The 27799-nt window shown below is 34.4% G+C and overlaps 1 protein-coding gene across 4 annotated transcripts in view; it reads left to right on the top strand.

The window, feature by feature from the left end:
- PHIP (PHIP subunit of CUL4-Ring ligase complex) overlaps nucleotides 1-27799 on the top strand; it is a 127423-nt gene that overhangs the window by 29668 nt on the left and 69956 nt on the right. For all 4 annotated transcript variants that reach the window (XM_089921755.1, XM_089921756.1, XM_089921757.1 and 1 more), the window contains 9 exons: nucleotides 4726-4886; nucleotides 18217-18438; nucleotides 18717-18817; nucleotides 23037-23107; nucleotides 24560-24660; nucleotides 24758-24798; nucleotides 25584-25682; nucleotides 26497-26650; nucleotides 27083-27217. In XM_089921755.1, coding sequence (XP_089777881.1) covers nucleotides 4726-4886; nucleotides 18217-18438; nucleotides 18717-18817; nucleotides 23037-23107; nucleotides 24560-24660; nucleotides 24758-24798; nucleotides 25584-25682; nucleotides 26497-26650; nucleotides 27083-27217 — 1085 coding nt within the window. The remainder of the gene's footprint in view (nucleotides 1-4725; nucleotides 4887-18216; nucleotides 18439-18716; nucleotides 18818-23036; nucleotides 23108-24559; nucleotides 24661-24757; nucleotides 24799-25583; nucleotides 25683-26496; nucleotides 26651-27082; nucleotides 27218-27799) is intronic.

The raw sequence follows: 27799 nt of genomic DNA, 5'->3' as shown, positions 1-27799 counted from the left end.
CTAGCACAGAAATATATATAAGATAATTTAATTGAATAGAGAAGGATTAGTTAGTGAAAAGACTGGAACAAATAGTTGATTAGGGGAATCTTTAGAGACTCACCTAGTAACATACTAAAACTCCAAATACATTAAGTAGTTAAGTGAGAAATTTAAACCACAAAAAAGTAAAAGTCAGTGGGTATTTATTGTACCATTGGCTGATAGAAGAACCTTCATATTAAAGTACTAGAACAAGTTACAGAAGAAAAGAAAAATATTGATAGAATTGGCTATGTAAGTGTGAAATCGTGAGATGTCACAGAATAGCATAATATGAAAACCAAGTATATTTGTGGAAAATGTTTCTGGAAGTATAACTTGAGAAATCAAAGTAGAGAGAGAATAACTTGCTTAAAATCTCCACAGTGTCAAATTTAAATACAAGTCTGTCAGACTTAAAGCCTAGCTTTTATTTCATTAAGGAATATGGAGTAGCTATTAAAATGCTGTTTATGAGGGAAGTCTCTGCAAAATTTTATGTGATTGCTTTAGGTGGTAGAGTTATGTAGACTTTATGTTCTTATTTTCTACATTGAGTATGCATTAGTATTATGATTAAAGAAATAAATCAATTCTTGAAAAATAATTTGGTGTGAACTAGGAAGAAATGGCTTGTGGAGAATTTTATTACCTAGGATGTATCCACAGAAGTAACAGTTAAGACCCTACTGGCTAGATATATCTAGTTATATATAGTAGTTACACCTAACTTTAAGAAATCGTGGGCCTTTTGTTTATCTTCAGTAATTAGTTCTATAGACTTGTGCACATAGACTTTGTTTCAAAGACTGTTCTGAGTGATTTGCTACAAATGACACTGTTCACAATTTTGCTCCTTTTCTCTCTTCAGAGAGAGTAATACGTCAAATGGATAACAGTGATTTCTGGAAGTTTTATTTCACTTTACTGGTCTGTTCCCTCAGAAGACATTGAGTAAATATTTTTACCTATCCCTTTGCCTCCAAATTAAGTAAATTTAGCAGGGCAGTTGAAATGAAGAACTGTTTCAAGATACTTTGAATCTATAATCTGTCCAATAAAGAAATCCATTTTTGTTTTTATTTCCTAAGCCAAATTATTTTATTGATGTGTAATAAATTTATTAAATCCACCAACTATATATTATCAACGAAGTGCCAGCCACCATTGTCAGCTTTTAGGCCAATCAAAGAACAAAACAGATGAAAAATCCTGCCCATGTGGAGCTTATTACGTTGTAGTGGGGGGAGGCAGGAAATAAACAGTGAACATAATTAGCAAATAAAAGGTGATAAGTGATGGAAAAAGAACAAATACTAAGCTACATAGAGGCGGGTCAGGAGTAATGGGTGGTGGTTGGGGGTGGGTTGTAATTTTCAAGAGGCTGATCAGGTTCTGCTTCATTGAGAAGGTGACAGACATCTGAGGACAGATATGAAGGTCAAGGAGTTAGCTATATGTGGGAAGAGTTTTCTGGCCGGGGGGACAGCGGGTGCAAAGACCCCAAGTCAGGAGCATACCTGATGTGTTGGAAGAATGGGGGAGATTAGAATGGTTGGAGCAGACCAAGTAAAGGGGTCAGAGAGGTGTAATGGGGGACAAGATTATGCAGGATCTTGGTAGGCTGATGCATAAGGAATTTGGTGTTTATTCTGAATCAAGTGAAGGACATTGCAGTTTTGAACACAGGAGTGATACTATAGGGCAACCGGTTAGGTCGCTTTTAAAATCAAAATTTTTAAGTTTAAAATTAAGATTCACTCCTTAATAGAGGAGATGACATTTAAACTGGCCCTGGAGGGTAAGAAAGAATTTTGCTAAGTGAAGAAGGTAGAGATTTGCTTTGGCAGGCTTAATTTAACGATATTTCACATCACCATACTTAAGAAAATAAATGTACTTTTAAACCAAAGTCATACATGTTACTTGATTTAAGGTTAAAAGTATAATAATGTCATATAAAGAACTTATTCCTTTATGACCTCTTATATCTGTTTAACCATGCTCGTTTTAAAAATTGATGTTCTAGTTTAATAAAATTTAAGGAGTTCCTATAATCCAAGAGACATTTCCTTTTCACTCAAAAATCCAATTAGTCTATTAAGAGTTTCTTTTGAAAGTAAATGATTGCCATTTGCCTTTCTGCCATAAAACTGTAAATTTAATTGAATCATCTTGTGTTTCTTATTATTAACTGAGATTCATTTATATACTTTTTTATTTAAAAGGCTCTACACTCAGTTGTAGGAAATACAAATAAGACAGTTTCTGCCCTTAAGGTACTTAAGATCTGGTAGGGGAGATAAGACATTATGCAAATGGTATAGTAAAAGAAAATGTGAGTTCATTGAATGGGAGTCCTACAACATCCTCCTCTCTTCCTTTATAAAAATTCTCTACCTATTTGACCTGGTCAGGCCATCTTTAAATCCAGTCTCAGTTGAACTTCAACTATTGAACCATACTTATATTTTCTTCTCTAAATCCCTGTATCAAGTTTGAACCACCAACTTATTACCTGGGAACTCTACATACTGTATGTCATATCTTTTGGTACTGTTGACCAAGTTGGTAAATTGGTTGAGAGCAAGGACTCTGCTAGGTACCTTTTCCCTTATTATGCAGTCATAGTATAGATATCTAGTAGTTAATTGGTAACCAAATATAGGGTAGGGTGGAATATAGTTTTAACTATAAAGGTATTTCACTTAATGTTTCTGAAAAGTTTTACTTGAAACGTTGACTTAAAGTAACTTTTCGAAAGGGATGTTCTTTTTCTCAGTCGATTCTTAAAATGAAAATAAAGATTTAATCCGAGTTTAGGTAAAGATTCAGTAAAAACTATGTTTAAGAGAGTAGTAACATTTTCTCTTGAAGGAAGTATTTTTTGCTTTATCAACTCTGAATTATAAATAGTCTTTATAACAAATTCATCTAAAAAAATCTGACATATGTAAAAGTGCCTGATCATCATTAAAATAATGGTTTTGATTTTGTGGTTATCTCCAATAATCATTTTTATTCCTGAACAGTGTTAAATATTTTTTTAAAATTTGACGTTTTGAGAATTTTGTAAATTTTGTATGCAGGGAATTAAAGTACGTCTTGGTAATGCAGCACTGTCAACATTTGTGTTACATGTCATCACTTATTTTCTTATAAAACAGACAATAAGTGAGATGTCATTCATTGATCCTCAGTGTTTGGATAAGATCATTTGAGTTCTCGTTTGGCAGGACAGTTGATGCCTGTGGTTTTGTGTGATCTTTGCTCCAAATCAGTTTGGAGCCAAAGCACAGGAGGATGTCTTTCACCAGGCCATTTCTATGCATAAGGAAAAATGTATCAGGGTTTATTAGAAACTTATTGAATCACTGTTATTATATAACTAGTTTAAGCCTAAATATGCTAATTAACAACTTTCAACATTTGTCTTAGATATTGCAGATGTTGAAATAGATTGTATCATAGGACTTGTATGCTGTGAACAGCAAGAGATGTACTCTATCAGAATATAAAATGATTGATGTAGTAAAAGAACATATAAGCATAATGTAACTATTCCTTGAATTATTATTGCTTTAGAACCTGCAAAGTATTCTTCTACGTATCTCCTCACCAGTCCCCAAGATTTTCCTTTTTGCTTGCAAATGTAGTGTAAGCCAAACATTTATTGTATGTGAATAAAATAATAAGCACTGAGATTCTTTATGATACGTCTGAGATATTCGTATTTCATCAACTTTAGGGCATAATTGTAGGCTCTAAACCTAGGTTAAATAGTACTTTGTACATATATTTAATTTTTTTGGGGACTAAATTTAAGTGAGAAACCAGTGTTTATTCTGTCCAATGTAGGTGGCAGTCACAGTCAGAAAGAAAGCCTTGTATTTAAAGATAATCTACAGGTGAATAATGTGCCTGCAGATCAGTCAACATGTATTTATTGAGTGCCTTCTTTGTCTATAATTATTGGTATAGAAAATAAGTACAGTAGTAATTTAGATGGAAAATAACATTTTGGGCTGGAGTCAGCATCTCAGGCTTTGGGACAGAAGATAAATTTCAGTCATGTCTTGAAAGATGGTTGAAATGGGTGAGGTGAAAAAAGAGAGCTCTAGGTTCTAGAAAAGGAATCATTATGCAGGTCTTTGGCAAGATCCCCAGTTTAATTATTTTTTTAAAATAATGCAACAGATTATTCCTCTGTCTTCATTTGTTGCAGAGTTTTTAAAAACATCATTCAGTGTGTCATATTTAGAGTGTTCACGAATTGCTGGTTGATGAAAAGTAAAAATCACTGGATCCAGTTTTAACTGCTTTTGTAAGAAAACCTATCTCATAGGGGCCTTTGAAAGAAATAATGTCATATAAAGTGATTCTGGTTTTTAAAAAGCACTAGCCAGAGAGTATAGAAGTCTGAGTTTTAATCCTAGCTTCATGCCTTACTTTGTGACTTCAGACAGGTCGTTTAACTGAATTTACTTGTTTGTAAAGTGAAGAAAATAGTGCCTGACTTATTTCAGGTGAAATAATGGGCTCTTATGGACTATTTTGAAGACTTTTAACTAGGAGCCATATACCTTAGAAAGCATCTTTATTTTTACCAACATATGAGAAACTGAAATGTGTGAATTCATAAAAGAGGATGATTAAGAAAATTAATTTCTGAATTATACTTATTTCCCCCCCTTTTCTTGGTAGCGGATACTTTGTTTTCAAGGAAGCTGAATGGAAAATACAGGCTTGAGCGACTGGTTCCCACTGCAGTGTATCAGCACATGAAAATGCATAAAAGAATTCTTGGACACTTGTCATCTGTGTACTGTGTAACTTTTGATCGAACTGGCAGACGGATATTTACTGTAAGTAGTTTTTTTTTTTTTTTTTTGCGGTACTCGGGCCTCTCACTGTTGTGGCCTCTCCCGCCGCGGAGCACAGGCTCTGGACGCGCAGGCTCAGCAGCCATGGCTCATGGGCCCAGCCGCTCCGCGGCATGTGGAATCCTCCTGGACCGGGGCACGACCCCGTGTCCCCTGCATCAGCAGGCGGACTCCCAACCACTGTGCCACCAGGGAAGCCCACTGTAAGTAGTTTTTAAAGTATTATCTTAATTCATATATGGAATTGCAGAAACATTGCTTAAAGTTGAACTTTGAAATAAAACCTTTGTTTTTTCTTTTAATGAAAAACAAGAAATTCAGGTAAATTAGCTTACTGTAACAGAAGGTTTTACTTAAGGTTGGACTTCAAGTTTGGAACATTCTTGAAAGACATGTTGTAGCACTGTTACAGTTATATTACGGTCCTCATGGATAAGTGTAATTTCCAACATTACATGAAATAATGCAGTGTGACCTTTTTAAAAATGTCATACAGTAGTTTTAATTCTAAACCAAGGACATTTCACCCAAAGTGTGTTAAGCAAATTAGGGGACTCTGAGAAATTTCCCTTAAAGCAGTGATAGAAAAAATTCTGAGCATATGTAACATTTTCTCCTTTTACCTTTTATCCTTAGCACCTCATTCTTCAGTGTATCTCATGTGTTCAGTCTCTTAGATTTGTTTGTTACTGTTTCTTTTATTAACAGAGAAAACAGAGCTTTTCAGCTTTAAGGGAGAAAATTGCTTTTGGAAATATTTCAATTTATTTTTAGGTGCCTTAACTATTATATCCACTAAGGGTAATACTTACTACACTATTATGGTTGTACTTACCATTAAATACTACTTATATTAAATACTCTGCTGAAGGTATACACTCATTCACAGGATTCCTAATTTTAAATGGGAAATGGAAGTTAACATGGAAATTCCTATCTCTGTCTTCGAAGAGAGCAGCTGCGAATTTTATACAGTCACAACAATTATAGATTCCTCTTTTAAGTAAATATGCTTGTAAACTGAGATTTATTTATGTCTACTTTCTCTCCTTTACCCGTTCACCCAGTCCTCTATGAAACAGCTAAATGGCAGGATGTGGGAAAGGATTTCCATACATATCTTTTCCCCGGTTCTAGAATCCACTTCAGGCGTTTGCAGATTATTTCCTACATTAGTGTTCTCCCTTTCACCTTCTCTTTTATCTCTGCTGTTCTCTATGAAGCAGAATAAAACTGAAATTTTAAAAATTTTCTGATGGGTTATTGTTTTTAGAGTGGGGAATAGTTATCCCTGTATTGGCTAAAGTCCTTGATATACCTGCAACAGTAATTTGCTCTCAGATGGTAATGGAAAATTACTTACAGCCTTTTTGAGTTCAGTATATTATCATTTAAATTTAGCTCTCAAAACATAAAGTAAATTTGGCATCTCTAATGTTTAAAAGGATTCTTTCAAAAATAATAATAAATTGAAAGAATGAGAAAGACACATTACATTGTGTTTATACTTCATTTTGGTGAGTATTAAGTTATGCCGTTGCACTGAGATTATAAAAAATATATAACCTCTTACTTAATTTTTGATGTCTGTAAAGTACCTTGTGGGAATTCTTTCTTTGAAAATGAGAGGAATGGTAAGCATTTGATTGTCGTACTTTATGAAGCACTGTGTATGTGTTGATTTGAATTAGACACATAATCTCCCACAACATTTTGAGGGAAAAAATGCAGTGAGACAATACACTGTTGCTGGCTCATGAATTAGTAGAGTAATAGGCATAGAGTTGGGCGAGCACTCTGAACCAGGGGTTAGTAAACTACTGCCTGTGGGTCAAATCCAGCTTGCCACCTTTTTTTTTGTAAATAAAATTTTATTCAAACACAGGCATGCTCAGTGGTTGCTTTTGTACGACAACAGCAGTGTTGAGTAGTTACGACAGAGACTGTATGGCCTGCAAAACCTAAGATAATTGTTACCTGGTCCTGTACAGAAAAAAATTGCAGCCCTTGTTCTAGATATTTAATTCCTACTTTTAAGAGCATTGAATGATATGTGAAGAGGGAAGCAATTTTCTGATTGTTTTCCTTTAGTTGAAGATACATAAATAAAGGCAGAAAATTATCACTGTACTATTTTATATGGTCTTATCAAGAGTCTAAAAATGTTGATGTTCTATGTATGTGATATAATCTGCTAATTGTGCCAAACTTATATTCTCATTTGTAATTTTTTACCGGTGATTTGCAGTTACAAATTCCAAAATGTTGCCTTGTGACAAGAAATGCAAAGATATGAGATCACTGTTACTTAAAATTTCTTTGTATTTTTATGATTATCACCTCGAGTTAGAGTACATATGTGTTTACTATTCATGTTATTTTATTCCACGGGGAACACATTAGCCACTAACTACTGCTTTGAAAACCAGTCTTGAAAAATGATAGGATAAGACTTTAGGATAGTAGATTATGACTGAACAATGAAAGATTCCTGTGAGAGAGTGACACACTGTTGTTATTTATTGGAATAACAATTCAGTAATGGACAGCTCAATATTTCCTTTTAATGTATTCAGTATCTGAAGACATTGTACACTTATTATTAAGTCCTAGTGTTAGATATATTTGAAAGCTTTTTCCAAGGGACTCATTCCAAGGGACTTTTGAGTCCTTTCTGGGTAGGCGCAGCTAGAGACAGTATAGTCCTGTGGTTAACAGCATCAGCTTTGGCATTAGGGGGCTCTTAGTTCAACTCATAGCTTTACCACTTCCTAGCAGTGCAGCTTACAAAGATTACCTCACCCTTTTAATCTACAGTGTTCTCAGCTGTTAAAAAAAGAAGGGAAATAGATAATAGTAGTACCAATCCCACAGGATTTTTGTGGGATTGCATGAAATGATGCATGCAGTTAGTATAGAACAAGATATACAGGAAGCAGTTATTAAGTTTCACTTGCTGCTTTTAATTTTATAGATGGATTTAAATGAATTCTTTCCACTTTATTTTCTTACCTAACTAAAATCTTATTTATAAATGCTGTACAAGATTGAAATCATTGTGATTGATAAGTGAAATTCTGTGTTAGGAAAAATTTTGTAGTAGAATATTTTAGTAATGGACATTTCCCAGTAGAATAATGAGAAGAACCCAGGGAGGAAGGTAGCATAATTAGCAAGTCAGACTACTCCCTAATTCTCTCTCTTTCTTAGTTTTCTAAAATTTTTTTACTTGATTTCAGAATCATTGCGTCAAATAATATTTGCCAAAGAAAAGCAGAGTTAATGAATTCTCTCAGTAGTAAGCCATTCACTCATAAAAGTATGTTGAGGACCATACAAAAAATTTCCCCTCTTTTTTCAGAAACATAAAATGTACCTCTTCAAATTAAGGCAAAAGAGCATAAACTGTTTATATAAATTCAGTAATTTATAATAAAGACTATGAGTTTATGCACTCCTTTAATGAACTTCAGTCTTTTAGGAGGCGGACTGTTCTAAAAGCTTAGGATATAGAAATGACAGACATAGTGTCTGCCACTGGAGAGTTCACAGAGAGTCAACACACAATATTGATACAATGTGATAAGCTTGCTAGAGGCAGCACAAGATGCTGAGGTGTACTATAGGAGAGAGGTACCTAATTCAGTGTGTGGTAGGAGATGGTAAGAGAAAATTCCTAGAGAAGTGACACCTCAACTGAGCTAGGTATTCCAGAGTTAGGGAAAGGCATTTACAGTCATTGGGAGAATGTTAACATGCAATTGTGTATTATTGGACATGGCAAAGAATAAATATGGACCACTGCTAAGCAAGAGCTGGAGATGTTGTTGGAGGACAAAATCATTAAGTTTCTTTTGTGACATGAAAGGATGTCTTTCCTGAGGGCATGGAGGAAAAGTGATGGATTTAGACAGAGGAGTGAGCAGAATTTCTCTTTTTAATGATCTCTTTGGCATTATTGTAGAGGATGGATTGAAACTAAGTCTTTATACGGAGGTATTGGTGAAAAGGTTGTAGCAGTGATCCATGAAAGATTCACAGTGGAAGTAGGGATGGAATTAACAGATTAAAAATAGAATCTCTAGGATTTAAAAGGTTCATTTGAATGTAGGGAGGAATGTAGGGAATGTTTTTTAACTTGTGTGACTGGTTAGAAAGTCGTGTCACTTACTGTGGTAAGGATTTAAGTGGAGAAGTTTGTGAAGGTTGGGACATGTTGAATTTGAGATACTTATATAGATTGCCAAATAGAAATGCTCAACAGGTTGTGAGAGCTCAGGAGAGAGATCTAGGCTAGAAGATTGAACTGGGGAATCGTTGAATATGGAAATTGATTTTTTTACCTCATATGTGTAATGTACAAAGGCTGAAACTTCAACTTTAAAGCAAACTAAAGAAGAGGAGAGGAGTCAATAATTAAGACTGAGAAAGAGCTGCCTAAGAGGCCGGGAGAAAAATAGAAAAAGAAGTGGTGTCTTAAAAGCCAAAGGATTAGTATTTCACGAAAGGTAGAAAAACGTAAAGTAAAATTAGAACTGAAAGGCATCTTTTGGATTTGGCAAGGCTATTAATGAACTTAAGAAAAAATGTTTTATTTTAGTTTTAGGGGTAGAAGTGAGATTGCAATGCACAAAGGAAGGTTTGGGAATTGAAGAATTAGAGACGGTATAGATTAATCTTTCAAAACTTGACAATTAAAAAAAATAGGCTATTTTCTGAATGTGGTGTATTACCACTGAACATACTTTTATTGTATTGTATTGTCCTCTGTGTTGCAGTGAATTTGTTTAGAGGTCTGTCTCTATTAAGTTGTGAGCTTCCTAACAACAAAGCCTTTTCCTTAAACATTTTTAGGTCTGCAGTGCTTTACAGAATATCTGGTGCATACAGTAGGCAGACAACAAAAAGATGAATGAATGAACCAGTCAGTTAGAGATACAGACGTGAATAATGTCCTTTCTTGTAAGAAACTTCTGTTAGGGAAGATATATACAAAAATGTCTGTAAGACAAATTCCCTTCTTCTACTGTGCTTCATTTACACTGGTCTTTTTCTGTGTTTCAAACTCGCAAAGCCCATTTATGGCTTAGAGCCTTTGTACTAGCTATTCCCTTTGCCTGGAATTGTCTTCTCCAAAATATTCCTGTGGCTGATTCCTTTTTTAGCAGTTCTGTTCAAACACTGCTTTCTTAGCGACTTTTCCCTGACTGCCTTCCTTCCTCATACTCCATCAGTGTCTATCACCTTATCTTACTATATTTTTCTTATAATATCTGTCACTGTGTGAAACTTATTTTTTAAAATGAGCTTTTATTGTATTTTCTTACTAATAAGCTCCATGAGGACGGATAGGACCTTGACTGAGTTGTTTATGACCACTGATTAAAGTAGGCATCCATGGGTTATACTGATGTAAATAAGTGAGAAAGAAGGGAAAACTCCTATTTACAGTGGAATGCCAACTGATAATTGTAGAAAGAATGGTGGTTTGGCGACTATCATAGTGGTGGTTGATTCATTTGCGGGAGGCTAAGACTGGTAGATGCTGGTTTGAAGATCTTAGCGTAATCTTGTATATGTTCCCCCAAGATACCAAGTTAATTAATTAAAAGGGGAAAAAGTGCAACTTTCCAGGGGAGAAACATGGGAAACATTAACAAGACAAAGTTATTAACTTTACTAGTGGTGGGATGGGTTGACATTGTGTATCCTCTGAAGTGGTACACTGAGGAAAACACAGCATCTTGTCTGTGGGATTCCTACCAAGACAGTATGATCTGGGTCTGGTCATTAATGAACATTAGACAGACTGAGGTTCCGGGTCATCCTATAGATGTAAGGTCTGTATTCTTTATGAACTTCTGAGGACATGAAACACAGAGAAAGCCTCAGGGAAATACTCCAGATTGAAGAGACTTAAGTGACAATACAACCAAAATTTAACATGTTGCTATATGGGGTCTTAGGCCAAAAAGGAAAAGGGAACATTATCGGGATAGTTGACAGAATTTGAATGGGTCCTGTGGATTGGATGGCAGTTTTATCAATATTGATTTCCCAACTTAGGTAGACGTGTGTCTTTGTTTTAGAGGAAGGCACACTGGGATATTTAGAAGTGACGGGGCGTCAAGTCTGCAGCCTACTATTAAATGGTGCAGAAAAAGACTAATGGGTGTGTGTGTGTGTGTGTGTGTGTGTGTGTGTGTTGAGAGAAAGGAAAGAAAGGTGGTGATGGAGCTGATGCAGTGGATTGTTAATAGTTGATGAATCTGAGTGATGGAAGACATTGGTACTGCTCTTGAAACTTCTGTAAGTTTGAAATGCAAAATTACTTTTTAAAAGTACATGGGAGGTAGTGTAGGGATGATGCTGTATATTCAATAAGTTTGGTAGTAATGGAAAGGAGAGCTAGAGTACAGTAATTTATAGGAAGGTAAATTTTTGAAAAACTGGGTCAAGGGTAAGGAACTAGGAGCACAGATATAAGAGGAGGTACTTGATGTACAGTGGTCTTTATGGAGGGTAGGTAAATGAAGAAATAGATACAGAGCAGTCTATTTGGACTGCTTAGAAAGATAGATGATTAGGGTTACAATGAACAGATTCTGCTTTTCAAAGTGAAATATTTTGCCTGATAAGAGTCTTGGTTAGGGAGTGGGACTGGGTTCTAGAGATGAGTGATCAAACCTGGTGATAAGGAAAGAGTGATGAATGGGGGAAAAGGATTGCTGATTAGCCTTAGCCTTCCAAACAAACAGGAGTTACGAATTTGCAGTGTTGCAGATTTAGTGTCCTTGTCTTCTTTTCCATAATGGTACTTGGTATCTGGGAGCAGGATAAGAGCAAGTGATGATTACATTGATACAAGGTTAGTCATTGGTGGTTTAGGTGGACAAGGGAGTGAGAAAATTTGGCATGTGTTGAAATGATTGACACTGAAGTTTAGGGTAATTTGTAAGGGAAATGAAATAGGGGTCTGATAGATGGGTAAGAAAGAAAATCAATAGCCTCTTCTCGAAAAAAACATTGAACTAAATTTAAATTACAAGCACTTTTAGCTGCCTGAATAGGCTACTTTTTAGCTTGAAAAGAAAATGACATTATAGTATGCATAACCATATACACGGTGTTTTAACATTTAATTCTGTTGTTCTAATGACATCAAGAGGTGAAATCTGACTCATAAGCTGTGCAGCAGTAGCGAGAAATGAGAATTCTCTTTGTTGGTTCTGCCAAGGACTGCCAAGTTCTCCAAGACACTATAAGATTAAAAATCACGTAATTTATCTTTATGTCAAAGTAGTAATCTTTGGTTGGTCTCTTCAATTGATGCTTCTCTTTTAGCAGGGAAAGGTTTACAGATCTACTTTTTAATTTTAAGGTCATCTGAGCAGAATCAACCTGCTGTACCGTTTCCAAATGTGTGCGGTTTTCTGCTCACAGAAGTCCACAATTCTTTGTCACTTACTGTTCCATCCTGTAAAGTAGCTTTCTTCATCATTGAATGGTTCACATAGTTGTTACCTCTAATCTTCTAGCTTTAGTTTAAATAAATAAATACATATATACATAAATAGTTCAATTAAGCTCTTTAAAACTTGTCTTCCAGAAACTTGAAATTTGACCTTAGGTTCTGCTTTAGTTTTTACATAGAATTTAAGTGATTGAAGAAGGCCCTGTGTCTGAAGTTGTTTCATAAAATTTTCATATCAATAGGTAGGACGTTTTTTGTAGATTTTAAGGAGCATTTTAATACCCAAGCGCATGACAAAGTAGAAAGCCATGTCACAGAGACCTGTCGAACTTCCTTTACCAGAATACCAAAAGCAAATGTGTACAGTACATTTATTGCCTGGGCTTAACTATAGAGAATGTCAGCGTTTGTTTTTATTTATCTGAAATTTGCCTCTCACACTTTTTATTTTGAAGAAACTTTGAGTTTCCAAAAGGGATTCACAAAATAGGAACCTCTTTTAGATAGACATAAAATGAGAATTACCTGCAGTGTAAGAGATCTAGTTGTACGCTGAAAGGGCCATTAGTGCCAACAGTCTACTTAAAAGTATTAAAGAAATAATGATTCCAGAGTAAATGTCTGATTCCGTTTCCTTCCTCTTGTCCTAAGCTACAGAGTATGTTGACAGTTTTAAAGGCACTTGCCTTAATCATTTTGTGTGTGTGGCTTTAGGTGTGGCTGTGGAATAAGAAAATTTATAGGGTACTTTAAATTCGTAAGTTTAGGCAAATCTAAATTTTGTTTAAGTTCCACCCTTTATCAAGCCTTTTCACAAATAATATCTACATTGTTGTTTATTCAGGATAGAGATAAGGTGCTCTTTCAGCTTTCTTGGCTTTATCTTTGCATTGATGAGATGTCTTGACGTTTAAGAGAAAGCAATGTAAATTTGGTATATCTCATTTGTTTGGGGATTTATGTAAGCCAAAGCTACTTGTTCTTTTTGTTATCTTTATACTAGGTTTGATGTAAACAGACAAATGATAACATATTAATGAGTACTCTTTCATGGTAATTATGACAATTTTACATTATTGAAAAGTGACACTAATGATCCACTACTGTCTTATATTTGCTTGGCATTAACCACTAGCTTAATATTATAATTTGATTAAAAAATGAATTCCATAAAAGCATCTTCAGTTTTCACCAGTTCGTGTATTTCTTAAAACTTATCGTGGTTAAAATATTATAGTGACTATGCCTTGTCTGCTTAAAATTCTTCAGTAGCTTCCTTACCAGGTTAAATTCAAACTCCCTAACAGGCATTTAAAACCCCTACCTTCTATTACCTTCCTCAGATAAAACCTTTCCAGCTTAATTTTTGTTTCTAGTTTCCCACTTATACTTCGTACTCCCAACTTTTCTCACCTTGCCAAATCCCCAGTCCTAGCAGCAACATCTAGATGTTACTGAAAATAAATGAATACTTCGTTTTCCCCTAGGCATTAGAACTTTGCTTAAAAAACTTGTCAGTTGAGATATTTTTCTAAAATCATGCTATCTAATTTTAGCAGGAAGTTCACTGTTGCTTCCAGGCTTTTTCCCTTTTTCTTATTGCTCTTAAAATTCCACCACATTTTCAAACTTTGCTCACCTTTTTTTGGTTCCTTCTTTGTTTCCCCCTTCTCCACTTGAAGGAAATAATCTTCAGATATTTGTCTTACTTGCTAAGGTTAGAATCATCTAATTTCTTTGCTGCTTGCATTAAAATTGCTATCTCCACCATACCTCTTCCCCCTTCATGAAGCCTAGGAGCCTATGTGTCCCTCCTACCAAGGCTGACCCCTGTGCCTGTGTTGTCCATCTCTTTCTTTTCACCATTTAAATAACATTACTTTTGCTTTAATGTCCGTACTGTCTTTAAAGTTTTGATTGAAAACTTATAATGTCCTACTCTTTGGTTTATTATTGACTTTACTAACATTTGAGGTAGGCTTCTGGGAAGAAAGATCATTTGTTCAAATTCTCTGCATTTTGGTGTTTTTAAAAAGAGTAGTTTTATCAAAGTTTAGTTCATCCTTCCACATTCAACTTAAACACATTTATGGTGCTTTAAAAAATGTTTTCCCAGTAAATTTGATTTTTCTTCTTGTCTGCAGTCCTTTTCAAACAATTATTTATGTGTACTTGTATTTCTGATAGTCATTTTAAAAGAACTTAGTTGAATTTTGTCAAATCATATTTAGTTTCACATTTCCATTAAAAACAGATGAATGATCACAAGTAATGAATGATGAAATAGAAGTTGCCTGAGGATGCTTTAGGGTTTGGTTTGAAATTCTGCCAGGAGTTCTGTGAGCAGGGATAAGGGTTGGGGATAGTATACTACTTTATATCATAAAAGAGGATAGTGAAGAGAGTGAAAGTACGATGAAAAATTTCTCTCCTGCAATTTAATGGAAGAAAAGAAAGGTTAGTTGGGATACTACACACTAGGGGGAATTGTGTACAGTGGGTTTTTTTAAAACAAAAGTTTTGGTTTTTGGTTTTGTGGGGTTTTTTTAGTACTTGTCTAAATAAAGCAGAATTATAAAGTAATATTAAATTAGTGAACTTAATAAACTCAATAAGAATATAGTGGGGCTTTTTGTTCAATTTTAATTAGTGAAAAGTCACTGGAAGCTGAGTTTAGATAACAGGTTGCCCCTGTCCTTTTCATTGAAAGCTGGCATTTTGGTCAAAAAGATGTGTGGGTTTTGTTTGTTTGTTTTTTCTGTTAACATGGAAAATATGTGCTACACCTTCTACAGTAGAATATACAGCAGACTCTTAATTCAGATACATAAGAAATAATGAGATGACATGATTTTACTCTTTTCATATATTCTGCCTGTATTAGCATACTTAAAATTTTATTTTTGTTGTGAATGTAGGTCAGAGGCAAATATTGCCTTAGTTTTTAGAAGGTAAGCAAATGAAGTGAATAAATTGACTTAATTTGTGGAATTTAGAGAAATTGAGGGTTGAATAAATGTTTTAAAGCCTTTTTTGGTTGTCCAACAAGTACCTAGTGCACTTCTTTCTACAATGCCAGGTGGTATTGTAGACCAGCTTTCTGGAAATCACAGTCTACACACAGGCTCCTTCTTCATTTCCCACAGTTGGCAGGGATGTAATCCTCATCCTTTTTGTTCCCCCAAATACCTATTGTAGCCATCTCTTCTGATCCTTCTCTTCTAGAATAACAATATTACCATTCTCTCCTGCCTGTACTATTTTAACAACTTTCATCTGGCCTCCTACTTTCTCGCCTAATTCATACTGATGCCAGGATGATCTTTGGAAAACAAATCTGATCCTGATATTCACCTGCTTGATCGCCTTAAGTGATCCCCATTACATACCATACGCCTTCGTATCCCATAAAAGGGCCTGCACAGTTCTTCCCTGACTTCATCCTCTCGCCTTCACCTCACACTTTGTTAGCTTACAGACTACTTGCAGTTCCCTGAACTTCTCACATTTTCATGCCTTTGATCATACTTTTCTCTCTAGTTGCCATCTGGAATATTCTTTTTAAAATAATAAGAATATTATTAAAGTAAGAATAAGAATACTACCAGCAACAAAAGCAGTAATAGTAGATAGTCCACATATATATAAAAATATGTATATGTATAGCTTTTACTCTATGCCAGGCGCTCTGCCTTCATTTACTCATTTCTTTTTTGCGACAACCCTATGAGGTAGGTGTAGATTAGAAGAATGAGGCAAAGAAGGTACATGTAACTCTTCCAAGGTCAAACGTGTAGAAAGTGGTTGCACCAGGTCCCATTCTCTCGCTTAATGGAATTCTAGATACGGTTGGATTTACTTCTACCTTTTTACTAATAGTTTCTATTTGTGCTATCTCTTTTTTGTTCTTCTGCTTCTCTTTTACTGGCTTGTGTTAGAGAGACATTTTTGTTTTGTTTGTTTGTTTTTGCGGTATGCGGGCCTCTCACTGTTGTGCCCTCTCCTGTTGCGGAGCACAGGCTCCGGACGTGCAGGCTCAGCGGCCATGGCTCACGGGCCCAGCTGCTTCGCGGCATGTGGTATCTTCCCGGACCGGGGCACGAACCCGTGTCTCCTGCATCGGCAGGCAGACTCTCAACCACTGCGCCACCAGGGAAGCCCAGAGAGACATTTTTGATGTAATTTTAATTCTCTTATTGATCTTTTAACCATTTTTTTTCTTGACCTCTAGAGTCTGTGCTCTTAAGCTACTACATTGTATTGACTGTCCAAACATCACTGCTTCTGGATTCCTTTCCAGAGTCTACCTCTCCACGTTTGAGGAAGAACAGACTGCTCTCCTTTTAGATCTCTACTGATTAACAGTATAGGACTTAGGACATGTTATTGCATTTATATTCTTCTGCCTTGCTTTATAAGGACAGGAATACTACGTCTTTATTCATCACCCTTGAATCTCCAGTGTTTGGCACATATTTAATCGCAAGGCAAATGGATAAATGAATGCATGAATCACTGAATTTTAAAAAGGAACCTTGGAGATCATCCAATTTAACTTCCTTATTTTATAGATGAAGAGCTTGAGATTAAGTGAACGTGATGGGAATACCAGATTTTCATGTGAATAATTCACCAAAGTTAAGTTTTATTACTAGTCTTCAGTGGTTGGTAACCAATTTAATTTGCTTCAAAGGTCAGTCAGAAGAACTGGTTTTATAGTTAATTGAGAGTGCTCTAGGTAGTGTTGGCAGAATGTGGTTTAAGGTACAGCATTTAACATATGCTGTTAATACTGTGTTTGTGATCATTTATATGTCATGTCTGTCATCAGTATGAAGCGGATACTTCTCTGTGTCACTTGCTTTTGTAGATCCTCTAAGTACTTTCTAATATCAGATAAAATTGTGTGTGTATTTTTTAACAAATTAGATTGGAAGATTGTAAAGAATTCTAAACTACAGTCTTTGCAATCTTTTGATAAATTTTGAATCTGGGGAATGGATATATGAGGTTAATGGTAATATTCTCTACTTTTTGTATGTTTAAAACTTTTTAATAATAAAAACTAGGGGGAAATAGGTTGGTAAAAGAGTAAACTTTGAGCTATAGGATGAATAAGGAAAATTAGAGAACAAAAAAAAGTCTAAAAGGTCTTACTGCTGCTTTGGCTAAGTGAAATTGAAGTGTTTATTTGTAAATATAGGAATTCATAGGAAACTCTGTATTCTTTACATTTTCTTCCTGAGCTTATGCTGCTGCAACAAACAAGTAATATATATATATTTTTATTGACTTCATACAGATAAAATTAATTTTTTTCTTATAACTGATGGGTAATTTTATATGTAATGTATTTAGCTGAAGATCAGTGATGGGAAACTCATGTATCATAGATTTTGGCTTCTTAGGAGAAAAAACCTCAAATATGCTTCCTTTCATTTTTATATTAACATAGATAGGATTAGTCACTGTTGTGTATTACATTTGTTTTGCAGTTATAATTTTGTTATTTTAGATGTTCAGATTCTTTTACAAGGTTCTATATAGAGGGTACCATATAGGTAGTGGGTAGGGGACCATAGGTAAATGTTAGCTATTGCTAACATCCTACTTTTCCTGTTAGATGATGGGCACACAAGTATTCTTTATAAGTGAATAATTTAATAAAGTAGTCTTATGTAGAGGAAAATTCATAACACAAGTATTTAACACTTTTTAGTACTTAAAATTATAATTGTTGGGAAGTGGATGTAACAGATATGATTTTTTTTTAATCTGTGTTAAGAATTCCAATTAAAATTTAGAGTTAATTCTATTAATATCCATTTTTATTTTAAGGGTTCTGATGACTGTCTTGTGAAAATCTGGGCAACAGATGATGGGAGATTATTAGCTACTTTAAGAGGCCATGCTGCTGAAATATCAGACATGGCTGTAAACTATGAGAATACAATGATAGCAGCTGGAAGTTGTGATAAAATGATCCGAGTCTGGTGTCTGCGAACATGCGCGCCTTTGGCTGTTCTTCAGGGCCACAGTGCATCTATAACGTCACTACAGGTAATCGTTTTAATCTCTGCAAAATCCTTGTTATAATTTAAAGTAAATTTTAAGAAGTCACTTTTATTATCCATTGTATAAAGCCAACTAAAATGAAAAAAGGAGTATTTCTCTTTTCTTTATAAGTACATGGACTTTAAATAACGTGGTAGCCATGACCTTCGTCAATTCTGAGTGTTCTGTCACTGTTAGTGTTAGTTGCTGTTTGTATGGTCAAGATGGGTTTATTATTTGGACTGTGTTACTCTTGTAAAAATTTTTTTTTCTTTGTTTTTCAGTTCTCACCATTGTGCAGTGGCTCAAAGAGATATCTGTCTTCTACTGGGGCAGATGGCACTATTTGTTTTTGGCTGTGGGATGCTGGAACCCTTAAAATAAAGTCAGTTGCTCTTCTATTTCATAGAATAAATGTGTATAATTTAATGGTTGAAATCACAAAAGTATGAAGTAGTCAACAATAGGAATAATTTTACTTTTTTTTCTCCTTGAGTAAGTAACAAATTCATTTTGTCTCTTCACTGACCTCTTTCATTTTTATGCTTTCCTTTTTGTTTTCATGCTTTAAAGAAAGATTTTTAACATGTTTATTTCTTTTTTCTCTTATCTTTTTTCCTAGCCCTAGCTCTTTCAGAATATACCTGTCTTATTACCACTTCTGTTTTGTATGCTGCAGTTACATATCAGTAACTCCTTTTGGTACTGAGAACATAATCTTCAGAGTTCCTAGTTCTGTAGAAGAATTGTAATTATTTCTGTTATCGCATCTATAGACTGTATTTTATTGTAGATCTAGGGAAATTTAGGAAAATGCAATCATTAAATTTTCACTAAACTACATCAAGGTAGATAGATGCACCCTTCCCTCTGCCCCATAATAGCATTTTGCATTTGTGCTTTCACCTATAATAATATCTTGGTTTATCAAAATAAGTTGTCTGCACAATATTATGTTTTGATTAAGGACACTGAGGCAAAGAAAAGTTAACCAACTTTCCCACAGTTAAAAGTTTTTAAAAATGGCAAGGCCAGGACTGTAACATTTCCCTGCCCTCTGGTTCTGTGCTGTGTCATGCCACCTCTTAAGTGGATATAGTGGGAGAAGTGCTGTATTTACCCCATGGAAATCTGTGAATGGGGAGGTAGTGCATACAGTGATTCCATAGTGTTGAAATGGCCATCTCTGAGCTCTCAAGGTAAAAAGTCATTTAGATTAGATATATCTCAATAATTGTTTCTGACATCTGTTTATAAACTATCAACCCAAATTGAGTTATTTAATAAAATAATTTGTGTATGTCTTTGTTATTTCGAAACAGTAATGTTTAGATAAACCTCATATGTGTGAACATTCCTGAATAGTGCCTCTTATGGCAGGGCATTTAGGGGGCTGTGGCAGCATGGGTAGCATAATACAGCAAACTATACTTCTTTTGCAGAAAGGATTGTGATCAAAGACTTGGCTCTTGGGAGAAGGCAAGCTGATTTCACTTTAGTTGCATTCTTAATATTTAGAATAGTAAAGGCTTTCTGTAGGCATTTAGATAAAAGTTGAAATGTTTCACTGGAGTATGGACAATAGCAGTAGTTAATTGTTTTCTCCTTTGAGTATTCTTTACCTCCTTATGATCTGATTTTGATACCTTCGTCTTGTCCTGTCTTGTTTTTGAAGAAAAAGTGATCAGCAATTTTCGAATCAACATAGGAAGAAAAAATGTGTTTACAAAATTAAGCTCTCACTTTGTGCTTCTGGAGGATTACATTGCTAAGTACAGTAATATTTATTTGGAAGTGAGAAGTGATGTATTCCATATAAATGATTTTTTTCAGAACCTTTATGTAGATTCACCCATAAACCCACTACCCTAACAATTTTTTTCACATAATTTTAATAGCTGCATTATATTCCATTGAGCTGTTCCATACTTTGCTTAGTGATTTTCCTATTTTTGGACATAAACGTTTTTTCTAGTTACTTATAAGTAATATTCTATTTGTTATTATAATTGTCCCATGAAAACTTTTAGCTTGAGTTCAGGCATAAAAGTAAGAGTAATTTTCCTCACACGCAGACTTTGAAATGCCTGTTTTCCTTTCTTTATGTGTACATGGTTGATAACTGCCGAAAAATGCGGCCTTAATTACTAATCAGAGGCAAAAATCGTATTGAACGGTAATGCTTTTGAATAATCTTTGGGGTAAGTGACTTCAGCAACCCAGTCTGCATTAATTGAAAGAATCAGTTCTATCAGTAAATGAAATCTGTTTTGGAAACCCAAATCTCTTAATAAATTCACTTTTATATAGGGTTTATGTATATGGTAACAACTCCCACTAGTAAAGACGCTGCTTCTTAGATGAGTAATTTGAGTGGCTGGTTGACTCGAAAACTGGCTCAAGAGATTTCTGAGTAGGAGGAAGGTGTCCAAGCCTAGACAGATGTGAGAAAAGAATTGGAATCCTAAAATGTGCAAATGATAATAATGATTACAAATTTTTATTAAGCACTTAGTCTGTCAAGCCTAGTATTAGGCACTCTATAACTGTTATCTCATTAATTCTTATGACACCCCTATGAGGAAGGTATAATTATTATCTTCAGGACAGATAGGAGAGAAAACTGAGGCAAATACTGGAAGTGCACTGTCAGGACCTCCTCTTAACCACTAGGCCAAACCAAATAGCAGTTATTTCTTGATGGACCATCTTGAACTGGTTGAACCTACTAAAATACTAATAATGCTAATAATAATTTACTGAGTGTGCTGGGCACAGAACTAAGCACTTTGTGTGCATTAAACTCATCTAATTCTCTCTGGGACTCTGAGATATGTTCTCATATTTACCCCCATTTTACAGATTAGAAGACTGAGGTACAGAAACGTTAACTTGCCTAAGGTCACACAGATAAGTGGCAAAACTGGGAACTGAACTCAGAGAGTCTTGAGTTCTAGGCCTTGTCTCGAAATAGTTCCTCAAATGTACATTTAAAAATAAATTATGTGTACCTGCTTATCTGTTTTTTTCTCTTTAAAAATATTAACATTCGTTTGAAATGACAATCTGTATGATTATTTGCATGTTCTGGTTATGAGTGCTAACTAACTGGTTGTTTGGCACATGTATGAGCAGTTGTGCCAAAACTTAATAAAAATGCAGCTCCACAGTCTACAAGGTACTAATGGAAGTAGTGCATTTAGTTGCCTTTATAGTTTCAGATAAATTTACTTAGAGTTAATTTTCCTCTGAATAAATGTTTAGGTTTTAACTGTTTTAGTAAGTTTCTCTTTCTCCATATCAGTTATGCTCAGCTGTATCAGAGCCTGTGAATATTAAGAAAATTTACAAATTTACTTTTTAAAATTTTAGAAAATAGTTTTTGTTGTGTTCTGTTGTTCTGAATATATAATTGATAGATCAGAGGTATTTTGTACTTTTTTTCCCTAAATGACCACAAGACGGAAACCGTTCTGTGTTCAGTAGTTGTGGATTGTGAAAGTTATGCAGTGCACTCTGGTTGAAGGCTCTAATTATTTTTTAGTTCTCTCTCCTAATATTCTGAGGAAAAACTTGGTCAAAATATATGTTAAGAAGGGCTTTAAATATGATCACTGTATTGGAACATTATGTATACATTGTACATATATTGGAGCTGGTATGGGTAAAATCTGTAATTTAATTTAGTATAGTTGGCACTAAGCATTAATGTCAATAGCATTAATATAAAACATATGATCTGTAATATAATTATACAATTAATGTAAGTATAGTTGAGTGTGACCTATTTTCTATAGATCACTATTTTTTTTTTTTTTTTTTGTGGTACGCGCGCCTCTCACTGTTGTGGCCTCTCCCGTTGCGGAGCACATGCTCCAGACGCGCAGGCCCAGCGGCCATGGCTCACGAGCCCAGCCGCTCTGCAGTATGTGGGATCTTCCCGGACCGGGGCACGAACCCGTGTCCCCTACATCCGCAGGTGGACTCTCAACCACTGCGCCACCAGGGTAGCCCTATAGATCACTATTTTAAATGAGCATTATAGTTGATGTGAGAGTCAAATGTCTTCAGATTTTCACTAGAATGTAAGATTCTTAATTTTTGGAGTCTTAAAGGGCATATTTTATAGAAAGTAAACAGAGGGAGATGTTTAATTAACACTGTCTAATACTGAAAAAGTTTGTTGATTGATGGTGTATATATGCCAATGAGACAGCACCTATTTTGCTAATGTTTACAAATGACCTGTATTTCCTTATATATTTGTGCATTGCTATTCTGCTGTATAAAACTGAGAACCTGTTAAATTGGATTAGATGATTAGAAGTGAGTGTAACCAATAACTACATGCCAGGTGTGACAGTGGCTTTGTTTCATGTGTGGATTGTCGTATAATCAGGAGCTTCTGCAAAATCTGTATCTAAAGTTTCCACAAGATCCTGCTGATCATGACATATAATGATTTTGAACTTGTTTTTAGGAAGGGAGCCCTCTGTTGCTTCTTATTTAATTTTGTCCTTCTGTAGTTATTTTTGGAGACAGCTGAGTTCTGGTGTTGCTGGTCCCTTTGAGATATTTTTAATTGGTTATTTTTTGTATTACAGTCCGAGACCTGCAAAATTTACAGAGCGCCCTCGGCCTGGAGTTCAAATGATCTGTTCTTCTTTTAGTGCTGGTAAGATTTTTTTTTCTTCCTAATTCTCCACTTAAAGTTGTATACGTTTTATTCTCCACTTAAAGGGTTCTAGTGGAACACATAAAATTTTGGAAAATACTTGCTGTTTTAATATAAATCATATTCTCATGCGCATACCAGGGGATGATCGTAAATTAGTTTATAAGTATTTGAACTTTGCTGAAGTTTAGCTTATATACTCATTTGATTGAGTGTATAAATGATTAAGATTTTTCTTTAAGAAGACCATAATTCTTTGGTAGGAGGGATAAAATAGTTTCAAAATTGACTGTTAAAGAATAAATCTTTGAATAGTTATCTCTTTGAAAGAATAAATCTTTGAATAGTTATCTCTTTGAAAGAAAAGTATTTTTAAATCTGTTTTATATTTTTATGGATTTTGGAGTCACACATAGCTAAGTAAAATAGGTTGATAGATATTTGTACATCTTTATTAATTACTTTGCTCCAGATTATTCTTATTCGCTCTTTAAAAAGTAGCAGTATAGCAATGCTAAGATTCCAATTATGTTTTGAGTTTATGTAGCATCATTTTGAATGGATATTAGAGTCTTTTTAAACAAATTATGAACTGGAGATTTTAAGCGAATTGATGAGAAAATGAAACACGAATTAATGTTCCTAATACCAGTTCCTTCCACGTTTATTTCCAGTTTTACCTTTTCTTTTCCTTTCATAATTGTGGAGAGCAGTAGTACCTGAGATAAGAGATTGCAAACTGAGGACATGAATCTATTTTTGCCATACTAATATCTAAACATCTTTAATTACTAGCTTCTAGATTTCCACTGCTACTGCCATGAAGACAGTTTTACTTCTAGTAGTAACGTAATTATAGGCACTACATATGCTTCAGAGTACTCTAGATGCAATTATATATAGCACTGTCTTCAGCACTATGGGAGGGTATTGATTCCAAGAGAGAGTAAATTGCATATACAAATAACTGTAATGCAGAGTAGAATGTATTTGCTACAGGACGAAGTCTGAGTGAGAGTTCAGAGGAGAGCAGGCGTATTTGATTGCAAGTCTGTAAAGCCTGTAGTGAAGGCGCTGGGCCCTAAAAATTTGATAGGATTTTAACAGATGGGAAATGAGGCAAGAGAGGGATTTCAGCAGAATTAAAAGACATGTTTTCTAGTAATGGTGACTGATAATTTTAACATGATTATGTAGTTACTTGGTGAAATCATTTGTTAGAAGAAAGCTTCTATAAATATTGAAAAATTCTTTCCAGGCAAAGCTTATGTTAGCAAACTTTCTTAATTTCAGGTTAGGTGTATTATATACATTAGGATAAGTATGAATAGTTTTAGAATGAAATATTAGTCATTCAACATATATTATGATAATGTTGCTTGCATTTATTATTTAATTCCCAGAGATTCTGACATTGTGTCTCACTCATAAATGTTTGGTGTTATTCCTCAGGTGGAATGTTTCTGGCCACAGGGAGCACAGATCATATTATTAGGGTTTATTTTTTTGGATCAGGTCAGCCCGAGAAAATATCAGAATTGGAGTTTCATACTGTAAGTATTGCTGAAAAGAGTTTAGATGAGTACAATTTAAATGAGTCTAACGGTTTATATTCAGGATCCTCTTTTTTGTTCATCTGTTTATATATAGGACAAAGTTGACAGTATCCAGTTTTCCAACACTAGTAACAGGTAAAATAATTATTTTTGTTTGTCAAATTTAATTCCAGTTTTTAAATTATGAAATAAAGACAATTCTTATGGTCAGGTTTTAGTTAGATTTGTATATTAATTAGCCACCTAAAATAAAGATCTTGACTAGTTATAATGAAAAGTCAATATAGCCTTCACATGCCTGTGAACACGGCTTTATGTTTTATCTGTAATAATGTTAGTTTATTTGGCCACTGTTTTTTTAATAATAGGGACTTTTATCCATCCTACATATTTTCTATACATATCAAAGTGTAAAGAAACTTAGTAGAGATTGGAAATGTATCATAATGTAGTATTTGAGGCAGAACTGTTTATGGATGATAAGCTTAGATGACATTGTATAAGTTTTCTCATGTTCTTGTTTTAAATTTAAAAAAGATATTTCTACGCCTGATTAGGATGAGTCAGATTCTTTAATGTTGAAAGGAAAATCTGTGTTTTTCCATTGGAAAATATCAATTCTCTTTCTAAGGTAATAAATAGTGGCCTTGAATCACTTTTGAATGTTATTTGTGAGACCTAGCTGTGCACATTAGATAGAATCTGTATATGTATTTAAAAATTTTAAAGCCCATGAAGTTTCAGAAATTCTTAGATTTGCAGAGAATATCAGATAGAGTAATTTCTATTATATTAGAATGCTGTGTAAGTAAAGATGAATGCTGTCTTTTTTAGCATTTTTAAAAACATAACTCTATTGGAAAGTGCACTTTGGTAGAGCACATATGATTTTTTTATTTGGGGGGTGGGCTCCTTTGCAGGTTTGTAAGTGGCAGTCGTGATGGGACAGCACGTATTTGGCAATTTAAACGAAGAGAATGGAAGAGTATTTTGCTGGATATGGCTACTCGTCCAGCAGGGTAAGAGATGAAATTTGAAATATTACGTAGATATAGCTAGAACATTTAAAGTTGTAAAGCTATATTACAGGTTGGTGTGACTCTCAGCCTGTAAGTGTATGTATCATAAACCATGTTAAAATGTTTACTTTTCTGTAACAACTAGAGGTGCTTTTGGAGATGAAGATGTTGATTTTTATAAAATGAATTTTTGCCCTGTTTGAGAAGACCTGCTGCATTAATGATTCCTTTCAGTTCAGTTTTGTTAAGAGGAGGATGAGAGTACTGTAAGAATAGCTGCAAGTTTTACTAGTTTTTTCAGAAAGCAGAACATATTATAATGTTCCGTCTGATACAGGGATGATGTGCTATATTCACTGGTTGTCTCCAGCCAAGAGAAATTATACTACACGTTGTAACTGTTATTTTGGTTTGAATATTTTATCATTTTTCTCTGTTTGTATTTGTGTGTAGTAGTCCCGGAAGGGAGAGCAAAGTAGTTAGCAGGGCATGACAGCAACAGTAAAAGATGGCGAGTGAGCAGCATGGCTCAGAGTTCCTGGATCCAGAAAGATTTAAAGCCAGTAATATTTACTCAAGGTCATCTATTACTAAGGACTTAGGAGTGCTGGAATCCTGATTTTGCTGACTCCGTGCAGTGATTTTTGCCATCGTTCTTTGTTGGTTCAAACTATTCTTAATTACCATGTTAAACAGTAGTTAGTTATCCATGTTAATAAATGTAACCTATAAGAAAATACATTTAGGTTTTTGTCATATTCGTATTTTAATAAATAATATCAGTGTAAACAAATACTGCCTCCATCACTTTCAGCCAAAACCTTCAAGGGATAGAAGATAAAATCACAAAAATGAAAGTAACTATGGTAGCATGGGATCGGCATGACAATACAGTTATAACTGCAGTTAATAACATGACTCTGAAAGTTTGGAATTCTTACACCGGTCAACTAATTCATGTCCTGATGGTGAGGAAAAAAGACTAATTTTTATTTGGTATAAACTGAAGCTGATTGTAGAATAGAATATTTTCATTAAGAAATAAAGTCTTTTGTATTATCTGAGATCTCTTGTTGGCTGGGTAACAGGTCTTTGTGGGAGAATGGAAATAATCTTTAAATGCACTTAAACAGGTTTGCCTTAGAAATATACATCTTGCTATTTTTTTAGTATGTAGGGCTGGATCAGTAAATAATATTCTCAGGTTTCACCAAATGATAGCAAATCCCTGGACAGTGATACTAGCTCAGCTTTGTTATTATACATCGATAAATTTGAAGATTTTTACCACTTTAATAATTCTTAAAACTCATATTTTAGAAATGTTGTCCTGTTGGTGTTTGAGTTTTCTTTTTATCTTTTAATATTTGTAATGCTTTGCCACTTAAAAAATATTTCAGGGTCATGAAGATGAGGTATTTGTTCTTGAGCCACACCCGTTCGATCCAAGAGTTCTCTTTTCTGCTGGTCATGATGGAAACGTGATAGTGTGGGATCTGGCAAGAGGCGTCAAAATTCGATCTTATTTCAATATGGTAATTATCAGTCTCTTCATTTTATGGCTGTTAAAGACCTGGGGAGTTCTTGACACAGGTCCCCTGCATATCACAAAGGAAATCCATTGAAGAAACGGTTCAGACATTGTTTCCACTTTAAGTTTTAAAAAAGAGTTATTATTTATTCCATACTTCTATTGAGATACTAAATTTAAAAGAAAATTGATATGTCTGTTTCAATACCTGTATATTGTGATAACTAGTTTAGTTTTTAAAATACTTTTAATAGTGAAACTTTTATGAGAAACTCACAAGTATGAAAAGACAATATAGAGAAGAAAAATGTTTGGAAAACCATGTGAAGAAATTATAAGTAAATATTTATATTGTGTTATTGTATTTCATCAGCAGTCCTCCAGTGCAGCAGAATTTGATTCAAATATATCCATTTTAAAATTAAAGCCAAAACAACAGATATTCTTGCCTTTTATCAAGTTATGGTACATTAGGTATTTATTTGGGTTAAGCCCTTTTCCCTCCACATTTTGTTTCTTGTATAGATATTTAGCATATTTTGCTGAGTATTTGAATTGCAATGGTTTAATATCACACACAACTCAT

Source organism: Delphinapterus leucas, chromosome 12 (assembly GCF_059928025.1).
Source record: "Delphinapterus leucas isolate spDelLeu-1000000601 "Yukka" chromosome 12, BTC_Dleu_Yukka2, whole genome shotgun sequence".
Classification (NCBI taxonomy): domain Eukaryota; kingdom Metazoa; phylum Chordata; class Mammalia; order Artiodactyla; family Monodontidae; genus Delphinapterus; species Delphinapterus leucas.
This window is presented reverse-complemented; position numbering and strand designations above follow the sequence as displayed.